This window comes from Gouania willdenowi, chromosome 12 (genome assembly GCF_900634775.1).
Source record: "Gouania willdenowi chromosome 12, fGouWil2.1, whole genome shotgun sequence".
In the NCBI taxonomy this organism is placed as follows: Eukaryota; Metazoa; Chordata; class Actinopteri; order Blenniiformes; family Gobiesocidae; genus Gouania; species Gouania willdenowi.
Window position 1 is genome coordinate 8,556,720 of NC_041055.1, and position 11,328 is coordinate 8,568,047.

An 11,328-nucleotide genomic window follows, 5' to 3' on the forward strand; every position below is an offset into this window, starting at 1 on the left:
ATTATGCTATTTTTCACTGGAAAAAAAACGGGTAAATTAACGTCTAGAAAGTGTGACAAAGAGCAAAATAATCCAATTCCAACCATAATCCCGTTTAAAATCTCTCACTATACAATACAGTTCATCTAGTGATCATGTTATCCTGTGATTGAAAATTAATGCAGAGCTTCATTTGTAATGCGTTTTTAATGTGGTTCAGATAATTAGGACTGCATTTGTGACTTAATCTTGAAGGACTTCAGCGTAACCAGTACGTTTTTATAAAGCAAATAAAATGTAAACTTGATAACAGTAGATGACTATTAACCGTATTTACCGGGAAGTTCTATAACCAGTAAAGTCATCCAAACAGGAAGATACCCTGAATTGGAATTTGGTTAGTTTTGAAATGGAAGATTGAAAGCCTTCTTAGAGGCTCAGGTTATAAAGTAAGATCTTTATTTCTTTCTTTATTTCTTGTAGGCAAAATTGAGAAAGTTCGACCAGGGCCGCCCATCTCCCCATCGCCCTCTGAGGGAGCTCTGTCTGACGCTGGCAGTGAGGACTCTGGAGGATCACGGCACAAGAACTTCATGGAAACACTTATGGAAGACTATGAGACGCACAAAGTGAAGAGGAGGGAGAAAGTGGAAGACAACAGCGTGAGTATTTAAAACTACACACCAGTGTGTAATCAAGATGGTTCTTCTAGTAGCGGATGGTAAAATGTGGCTCACAGGAGAGCCCGTTTGGAAAACCTGGATTGGATTAAGTGTCTTCTTAAAGGGATCCACCACTGTTTTTACAAATGTGGTCTAAAACCTTTGAAATGTACTTTTTAGAAGATTCATGCCTAATAAAATGCATTATTATGCACCATATTCATTTTATGAAAAATGGGACTACTTAACCTACTTTACTACTTTCTGCCATCTTGAAATCACATGATTGATGACATCACAGCCCATTTGCCTGTACACATCCCATTGTTTCTTATTAAAGAGAAGCATTCAGCCTGCTTTTTAGGTCATTTAGCAGCTTTTGCAGTCAAAATGCTTATTTGTGCTGCTTTTGGTTGCTCTAAATAATCAGGAAAAGTTAAAGATGTCGATGTAACCCTCTTTTGTTTACTGAAAGAGGATAAAAGCACTTGTGATCCGAAAAATAATCTATGACCACAGGGGGCGACAGTTCCAACTCAGACAATGAAGCAGAGAAGAAGAGACGCACACTGTTTAAGGGAGAGTAAAGGTCCATTAGGAGAGCCCATCTTCTTTGCTTCATTGTCTACTACGAAACAGAGTTGGAACTGACCACCTATTAGTTGTGGGAACCTCCGGGTACCTCACGATACGATATGCGATACAGAGCTTACGATAACGATTATCTCACGATATGACAATACTGCAATTATTGATATATTGGTCAGAAATCAATCTACAATAATCTATGACATAAAAAAAAAGATTAAGTGAAAAAACTATTTTTATTTTATATCTCTGGAAGACAATAAATTGAAAAGTGTCCTATGAACAGTGTTTGGAATAACGGCATTTAAAATAACGGCGTTAGGTAACAGCGTTTTTTTTCAGTAATGGGGTAATCTAACTAATTACTTTTTACGCCGTTACAATGCCGTTATCGTATCTGAACGTTAAATGCAGTGCGTTAGATGCATTGATTGAATAAACTGTTATCAGAAAGCATCCCCAGCTTCTTACTCAGCTGTAGTGAGGAGGCGGGTTAAAACCAAGGTGAGCGATTATGATTGGCTAAGGCGACGTGCCAGCACACGCGACACACAAACACAGCAGATTTGATGAAGCAGCAGAGATGGTGAACGTTGAGCAGTCCGATGAAAAGTTGACATTTTTAAAGTGGTGATACAAACACTACTTTAAATTAATTGTGGTCAAAGACAAGAACGTACATGTGAAGTGTTCATTATATCCAGGAGTGAAGACTTTGTCCACATCCGTTGTAAGCAACTCAAATTTAATGAAGCACCTCACGACACACACACATCTAAAAAATCTGAATTATTAGACATATAGCAGCTTTTTTTTTCTTTTTTTTTACAGTAACGCAAATAGTTACTTTCCTTGGTAATGAGTTACTTTTACTATAGAGTAATTCAGTTACTAACTCAGTTACTTTTTGGAACAAGTAGTGAGTAACTATAACTAATTACTTTTTTAAAGTGACGTTCCCAACACTGCCTATGAACAATGACACTATTTTAGTGCAACATTTCTGTAAGTAAGTGTCAATATACCAATGTAAAATAGGGTCTTTCTTACCAGTGACACCATTATAGTGCAATATTGCAGTAAACAATATATTGGGCCCTTCAACAAACAGTGACAACCTTCCTGCACATTTTCGTGAAAAAGCAGAAAAGGTTTTGTAAATAATAGAATAAATCTTCAATCCCAAAAAAAAAATTCTTAGCGCGAGCATATTGATTGTGCGAAAAAATATTGCGATATATCGCTGTATAGAGATGATGTCACACTCCTACCACCTATAGTCACAGATTTGTTTTTGAGTTATCACTACAACACAGTTGGTCAAACATGTCGACCTCCGAAAGTGTGCGTTTAAAGTGTTTTTTTTATTTTATCTGCAGCTTCTAAATCACCTCTCATTCCTAGTCGTTCAGCTGAGCTGTTTTTGTAGTTTAACTTGATTTTCCCTTCAAGTCTTTCAGTCATTTTAACTTTGTTTTTTTAGTTATATTTGTTGCTTTATTCAGAAGCTCTATTTGAAATGAGTTTTGCTGACTGTGCATTTATCTGTGATATCTGATCTCTTGTGTTGATGTCTCTACTGTTGCTTTCCTCCTGCCTGTTGGTCAGTATGCCCATTTGCTGCTGGCCAGTGAGGTAACCACAGAGGTATCTGCTGCACCATGAACTCTGACCCCTCATACACAGACCTGGGGCCTAGTGTAAACAACACTTTTTAGACTAAATATACTACAACACTTTAAATATATTACATCAGTGTTACCACACTGCAGTGATTCTCTGAGCCTGTGAGCCAAAGGGACCAGAGCGGTAGAAGCTAAAATAAGATCACAGCAGCGCCACAAAAATGTGATTGTCTGATTCGAGGGTCACATGATCAATATTCATGCATTCAAGCATTTAGAATAATGACCATTCAGGGCATTAACACAAGAAGGAACAAAGGGTTTGTGTAAGCATTTTGTTTTTATATTTTTCTTTCATTTTTGAATATTCTTGTTCTTTTGTGTGTGTTTTTTGAGTGAGTCATTGTGCATTTCATATATTTGTATTGTGTGTTCTTTGGAGTCATTTTGTATATTTTTTATTGTATGGTAGTTTTGTGTATAATTTTGTATGAAGTCAATTTATGTGTTTTTTTTGCCCGGGTTAGGGTTAGCCCGGGCCAGCCCGGGCCACCAGTTGCCCATGTGTGAACTACAATTAAGTTGCTGATGGACCCTTTACGCGGTTTTGATAGGCTTCGGATATTTGACTAATCATAGGATGTGAGAATGCTGATGTATGCAAACGTGCACAAAGGCCCAACTTTAGAAAACTCCCAATCTAAATGTTTACAGCAACAGACTCTCTGCTGTTTATTTGAACTTACAGCTGATTTCTAAAGCCCGAGGCAGAGCTTAAAAAGGACTATGTAAGCTTTGTTTAAAATAAAGTTAAAAAAAAAAAACTCAAGGAGCTGAAATAAAACATTTTTGGTCCCAGGTCTGCTACTTGCATCCTCTGTGCTCGGTGTTCTGTGGTGTGTTGGTGATGCATGTTGATTGAACCTGTTTGCAGTGCCTGATTTTGGTCATGAATCCCTTTTGTCCCGAAGGCAGGCGGTAACTCATACCTTCACGCACAGAGATGAAGGCAGCAAATATTCCCAGAAGACCCAACGGAAATGAAAAGAACAGAATTTTAATGCTCCAGTTAACATTTCTGGTACCAAAAATAGATTAAAAATTAATTTGAAATCAAACTATAGTTTACTTTTTAACAGGGGTTGGGAACCTGTGGCACGCAATGCCATAAACATTGGCACTCTGGCATCGCTCAGTGTTATAATGATCCCAGCTTTTCCATTCTTCTGTGGTTTGATTTCTTGAGTTTTGAGTGACAGATCGTGCCCATAATACTGCAAACGCAGGATCTGCTCATATCTGATTGATTGGTCAACATGGCAGTCATGCCATGCTGACCAATCAATCAGATATGAGCAGATCCTGCGTTGCCATGCTGACCAATCAATCATACCAGTATGTGAAAACAAAGAGGGGGCCAGAAGCGAGTGAATTAGCGGTTAGGAGAGTGTGTTGCGTAGTACAATTACAAATAACACCTGAAAGCAACACAGCACTTTAAAGATCTTTGAACAAACAGAGCAGTGTCTTCACTTCAACATAAAAATAATTTTCAGAGCTGGTTTTACCACAAACCTGCATAGACACATGAGAACTGTCCATCTTATAGTGCAGTGAGAGAAGCTCACCATCTACTGCTCCTGGTGTCGAAACAACACCAACTGCAATATCTGCTGCCATCCCTACACACACAAGTAAAATCCCTCCTGCAACTAAAGCACAATAATTCAATTAATAACAAAACACACGACCCCTGCCAAACAGTTAAGACCATGAGTTTTGTGAAATGATCGTGATTACAAATCCTTTTCCCTTGAGGAGGCCAAAGGTTTACTAAATTAGGCAATTATACGGCTTCTCCTAAAAACTCAATGCAAAACCTTTTATTTTTGCAAAGTTAATGTAAAATATTAGGCTACAAAAGTTCCTACAATAAGAATGTTTCGGAGAAGATTGGAAAGAGTCTGGTACTCATCTGTTAACGTGATGTTCCCTCAGCGACACGTGGTTTTAGTTTGATTGCTTGAAGTGTTTATTTTAAATTTGAAAACAAGTTTCCACAAGAAGTTTAAATATGTAGTAGTCCGTCTACATCTTTGAAATGTTGTGGCAGCTCTTGTGATACAATTACAAATGTAGTCTCAGTTCTTTGTTTTTGCAGTAACTCAAGATCAATGTTATCAATAGATCAATGGGACAGTTTCTGGCCTGTTTTCCATGGGGAGATACTGGACGAGGACTGACAAGTAGAACAAATCTAAATCAGGAACAAATCTATACCATTAGGTTTTAAAGTCCATTCAAGTAACAGCACTTTAATTTACATTTGTTTTGTTTGCTTCATACTTTTACGTTATTTACGTAACCCGTATTCGCTGAGTAATATGGGTAAGATGTCTCACTATGGGATGTGTACTCCTGCTGCAGTCCTCAGAAGCAATTATCTCATTACGCCAATCCTAATAGGCTGGTGAAACGTATCCATCCGCCACAGGTAGTCCCACCTACCATAAGTAGCATAAGCGTCCGATATATCATTCAAAATAAGCACCTTCTCACTTGCCCAAGCAAGAAGGATTGTCTGGTGTGACATCTCACTCATTAATCAGAGAACCGGGATTATATAAATAACCTACAGTTCTCTTTCATAATCTTTGTTCGATTTCACTATGGGATGTGGTAGCTCGTGAATTGCAGACAAGCTTATCAAGCGTACACCAGCTTGTAGGGAAAAAGCTCTACACCCAGTGGGACAGGCGCTGCTTCGTGACAAGTTTCCCCTTATGGGGATTAGTCCAGGAGAGAGAGACAGCCAATCGCTCCTCGTGAAGCCCCATCATGTCCATGTAAGTGCGCACCGCACGGACAGGATACAACATAGGAGGCCGCTGCTCATGTGAGGCAGAAAAGGCCATAAGGTCAATAGGAGAACATGAGCCCACCACCTTCGGCACAAAAGCATCCTTATATTGCATGGGAAGAGCTCAGCGCATGACCGATGCATCGAAAGTGCATGGATATCACTAACCAGCTTAGCTGACGCCAGAGCCAGTAACACTGTTTTCAGAGAGACAAACTCAAAGTCTACCTCCCCCAGCAGTTCAAAGGAGGACATTTAAAGGAGACATATCATGCCTTTAAATCCTTCCTTTTTACATATAAATCATACAGTTGTGGTCTATATAAAGCGGAACTCCAATGCTTGGGTCTGAATTCCTCATTATTATAGCTCCACAGGCCCCTTTTCTACACCTTTTCTGATGTGCTTCTGAGAGCAACTCATTTTGGTGCGGTCTCTTTAAATGCAAATGAGACACTTCATACCCCGCCCCCTCTCCAGGTTGCAGAGGTGACACTCGGTTCAACTCCACCCTGTTCGGCCATTTTTGTAGTTTGATAGAAGAGATACGATTATCTAGCGGCGCAGAAACTTTTTATTCACGTTATTTACAAAATGTCAACAATGGAAGACTTGTCCATCCAGCCTTACATGTTCGAGCCAGAGTGGGACCCGGCGGAGCGAGATGAAAATGAAGATGAACCTAAAACGAGCACACAACGCTAACATATGAAGACTTGCAGTTTTCTTCCCAAATCCCACGAGACAGTCAACGATCGCTGCCAAATACACTAACTCTGGAGAAGGCTTTTCGTTTGTCAATCAGGTCCTACAAAAATGACAAAATCACCCCACCGGGCACTCAAAGAGGGTGTGTCCCATCTGGTGACACCGTCCCTCAAATACTCTCCACTTACAGTCATAAAGAGACCTCGTGGAGGAGGCTTGAGCACTCTGTATAGTGCTAATCACACTGTGAGAGTTCGAAAGATTGTGCCACTCAGGGGCCAAACCCACAGCACCAAGCGCTCCGGGTGCAGGTGTAAAACCGCGCCCCTCTGTGGCAGCAGGTCCCTGCACAGCGGGAGCTGCCAGAGGCCATTGCGCATTAACTGGTATATCTCCCCCAGCCAGGGAGCCGCCAAGATCACTGTGTGGCCATGCCCCTACACCCTGGACAGAGTAGGGGTAACAGAGCCAATGGGGAGAAAGCGTAAAGAAGCACGGGCGGCCAGTCATGCACTAGTGCGTCTATGCCGAGGAGAACACCCGTACTGTGCCTTCCCTCTTAAGGCAAACAGATCCACTGTGGCTCGTCTGTACCAGGCCCCTGATTGTTTTACAACCTCCGAGTATAGTGTCCACTCACCTTGTACCAGCACGCTCCTGAACAACAGGTCCACACCCACGTTCAGGACTCCAGGGGTGTGCGTTGCTCTTAGTGAGAGGAGACAGACATAGCTCCACAGGATCAGTCTGCATGCCAGCAAAGCTCCAATTAATTCATGTGAGAGGGCTAGAGGTCCACATTCCAATGGCTCCTCACGGACCGGCCCTCCTGAAGACATAATCTGAATTGAACGGATATGTTTAGAACACGAAGATCCAGGATAGAGCGAACACCGCTCCCCCCCCGTTTGGGGACCAGAGAACACCTGGAGTAAAACCCGCTCTGACAGTGTTCAGGAGAGACCACAGAAATTGCTCATTGTTCAACAGTGAGAGGATTTCCTCTTGTAAAACATGAGTTAACTCTTCTTGAGCCCAGAAGCGTAATGCACCAGTGAAACGAGGAGGAACAGTGGCAAACTGCAGCCTGTGTCCTCTCGAGATTGTCCGTAACACCGAGGGCGGGGCTGCGAGTGCGACCCACTTCTCAGGGCTGACTGGAGACGGCTAGATTTGGATGGCAGACTTGGCCTCCGGGGGGACACTGCTGACAGCCGTGGAAGCAAGAGCACTGCAATGAGTGGATCCACCGGAGGCATGCAGAGCAGACCCAGGCTCTCCATTGCTTCACAGTCGAGGGACGAGGCACTGGGCACTGAAGAGGCGGTCCTTCCACAAACACGCGACCTCTTTGAGCAGCTCTGGGAAGACGGGGAGAAGTAGCCTCGTTGCACCCCTGGCCATGGGAAATATCTTCCCCTTGTAGCGGGACCTGGTGGTTTCAGCTATGACAGCAGGCCAGGAGATAGGCAGCCGGACAGCAGCGCGTTTGCACACGTCAAACATGTCCGAGCTGGGCAGAGATGCTGGTGTGCTCCGCCCATCCCCATCCTGAGAGGCAAAAGGCATCCAAAGATAGTAGCTCCCTGCGACATAAGCAATTTAAGATCCACCTGTGGACAGTTAAGCTAACTAGCCCAGGACACAAGATATGCTACCAGTGAGAACAGGTGTTTGAATGACGTAGTATTGTCCGCATTCCCTACGTATAGTAGGTGGGACTACCTGTGGCGGACGGATACGTTTTACCAGCCAATCGGTTTTGGCGTAATGAGATAATTGCTTCTGAGGGCTGCAGCAGGGGCGTGCATCCCATAGTGAGACATCCAGCTAAATATTATGAAAGAGAACTGAATGGTTTGTGCAGCAGATAGGGAAGTCCACCTGCTGCTCTATTGCACAATCACCTCAAAGTCAACTTCATATGTAAGTGCTTTTGTGCACTCAGCTCTTCTCTATGTTGATCATGACGAGCATTGGCCTAAATCAATGCTCATTAAAATAGGGCAGCCATAGACCATTTCTGCATGTGCACCGATTGTGCTTTAATTTTAGTAAATCCCCCACAGCAGGTAAGGAAAGAGTGCTACAAAAGTTTTTACACTTTATTTGTGATCTTAGTCTGCAACGCTGAGTTCAATGACTCATCACGTGTTTTAAGCAGTCCAGGTGAGCGCTTTCTCTTTAGCTGCTGTATTCATTCACGTGTGATGTGAGGTGGTGTGTACTGTCGGACAATCCTCAGCACTTCCTGTGTTTGATCTTCACTGCATGAAACATGTTGAAGTCACTACTGTTCTTTTTTAATCAGCAGTAATTTGCATGGACTTTGAGAAAAAAAACATTTGTCTGATTGAGAATTGAACACATGATAATGTCTTCTTCAGGTTCTCGAGGCCACGCGCGTCACCAGGAGGAAAAGCGACATGGCGCTGAAGTGGGAAGCTGGTATCTATGCAAACGAAGATGGAGAGGAGGAGGAGGAGGAAGAAGAAGAGGAATAAAGTTGTCCACTTTACTGACAATTAGGAGAAAAAAGAAGATATTTCCAAATATTAGAAAGAGTGAAACTAGGAGAAAAGGGTGAACAGGTGTTATTTATTATGGTGAGCATTGGCCTTGTTGGTTGGATTGAACTGGGCTTACTGGTGTATGGATATGGACCTGAACGTTTATGGACTGATGTGTTTATTTTGAAAGGGTTTTAAATGGCATGAGAGGAATGTTGAGACGATGATTTTTAGACGCTGAATGACAATTATTCATAGGAGTTTTAGTATTTACTCGTCTGCAGTTATTGAAAGGTGTGACATGGAGGTGTTTGGACTGTTTTTTCTGCTGGGTTGATGATGGTTTTAGCTGCAAGAGTTTGAAATGTAGGATTTTTAGCTACAACAAGCAGAAAAGACAAAAACGATTGTACTTTAATACTGAATTTGTGTGAGTGCAGAACAGACCTTAAAGTCATCTACAATCACTTTTGTATGAAGCAAAAATAAGTTTTTTGAGAAAAGAATTTGCAGTATTTCACTAAAAAGGGCTCTGATGGCGTTTTATAATTGAACGATGACATTTCTTGTTTGTTGGCTTTTCAATCTGATGTAAGCAGTCATTTCATGTATTTTACTGAAGTAGGACGATTGTATTTGATGTAAGATATTCTGCCATTTATCGACTATTATACCTTACTAGCTGAGGATACACTTTGATGATAGTGAATATTTAAAGATTATTCTACAAAACTTTTTGCTCAACCAAAATTTTGTTTCTCCATGAGTTTGTTTTGAAAGTTTGTGTTTGACTATCAGCACTAGTTTCTATCTACTCGTCGTTCACTTAGCATGACGAATATATATTGACCTTTTTACCTTGCTTTATCAGCACTTGTAATTCTGCAATGAGCCACCAGGGGGAGACGACGTATTTATCTGATCAGTGAGTTAAAAAAAAAAAAATACAAAGAAAAATCACAACTTAACTTCCTGTAAAAATGATCAATTGCTTTCATATCCAAACCTTTGAAACACTGAGCTTTAATTTAATATCAGTGACATCAATCATAGTTTAGCTTTACTAGTAGTACTCACATGTGGAGTATGTGTACTCAAGTATGCAGAAGTGGATTAGGGCCAATTTTAATGAAAATAATTTTGGGCAGATCCAAAAATAAAGTCAAAATGTCGAGATTAAAGTTGAAATTTGGAAAATAAACTATAAACTACAATATTGTAAAAAAGTCAAAGGTTTGCTAATAAAGTCAAATCTACAGAAGCAGACGAGTCATTAAGGAGATTACAACGTATTGTTTGGGCTAAAAAAGAAAAAAGTCTGTTATTAAACCCAACTTTGAAGTATACATTAACACATTCATCAATACACTGCATTTACCTCCTACTTCAATTACAATAGGTCTACCACTACTATTAATGAATCTATTGGCTTTACTATTAGTACTAGTAGAGTTAAAACAATCTACTAGTAATACTTTTTTTATTTACTTGTACGATTAATAGAGTGCGTTTTGTCTAATAATAACCAGTCTAACTAGTAAAGTTTAGCATTTTTACGCATAACATTTTAAGTCTACTAGCTAGTAACACTGAATTGTCTCCCAGTAGATGATTTTGCTTTACTAGTAAAATTCTACTCGCGCACTAGTGCACCAGTTACTAGTACACTCAAAATCTCACTAGTAGTACTAATCGACTGTTTAGTCTGCTCGTAGTACTAGTAAAGCCAAAAGATTCACTAGCAGTACTAGTAAAACCTAATACAGAGATTTCTTCAGTATTTTTTGTTCCAAACTTATTAGCTCATCTATGTAAACTTAAAAAGAGTATCAAAGTATTTAAATGCCAAGTTGTTTCTACAGACACTAAAAGGAGAACGTGTGCAGTGGTGTGTAGTAGTAGTAGTAGTAGTAGTGCTGACCAACATGTGTGTGGCCTTACCACGTTAGAGCATGACAACGTTAATATTAAAAGCACTTTCCTACTTGAGTGTATTGAACATTAGACGAGCCGTTTCCCGTGGCCTATCATCAATGCCTGTGTTCAAGCTTTATTTCATCACATGTGGGTTCATCAGTGACTCCACCCCACCCCCCCAATCCTCACAAAACACATTGGACACGTAGAGGATTGGTAGTGTTCATATGATGTTTAAATTTGTGATGAAGAAAGAAAGGATTTTTATTTATCATTTAAATGCTGGTAGCTTGTTTTTATGGCTCAGCTTTATCTCTGGACTCAAAGTGTCTGTGTGTGGCTCAGCATCTGATCTATAACCTCTGTCTATGTTAACCACTTGTACGCTTATACCTTGTTTTTTTAGCACATGTACGGCTGACAGTTACACACCTATTAAACATATTCTGAATATTTTCTCATTAAAAACAAAAACTACA

At 40.7% G+C, this 11,328-nt stretch overlaps 1 protein-coding gene across 3 annotated transcripts in view; it reads left to right on the top strand.

Moving 5' to 3' along the window:
• palm2akap2 (PALM2 and AKAP2 fusion) overlaps window positions 1-11,328 on the top strand; it is a 134,646-nt gene extending 123,318 nt beyond the window's left edge. For 2 of the 3 annotated variants that reach the window (XM_028462366.1, XM_028462368.1), the window contains 3 exons: window positions 463-641; window positions 2,838-2,876; window positions 8,810-11,328. In XM_028462366.1, the coding sequence (XP_028318167.1) occupies window positions 463-641; window positions 2,838-2,876; window positions 8,810-8,926 (335 nt within the window). In that variant the 3' untranslated portion in view covers window positions 8,927-11,328. The remainder of the gene's footprint in view (window positions 1-462; window positions 642-2,837; window positions 2,877-8,809) is intronic. The other variant, XM_028462367.1, reaches the window with a different exon arrangement.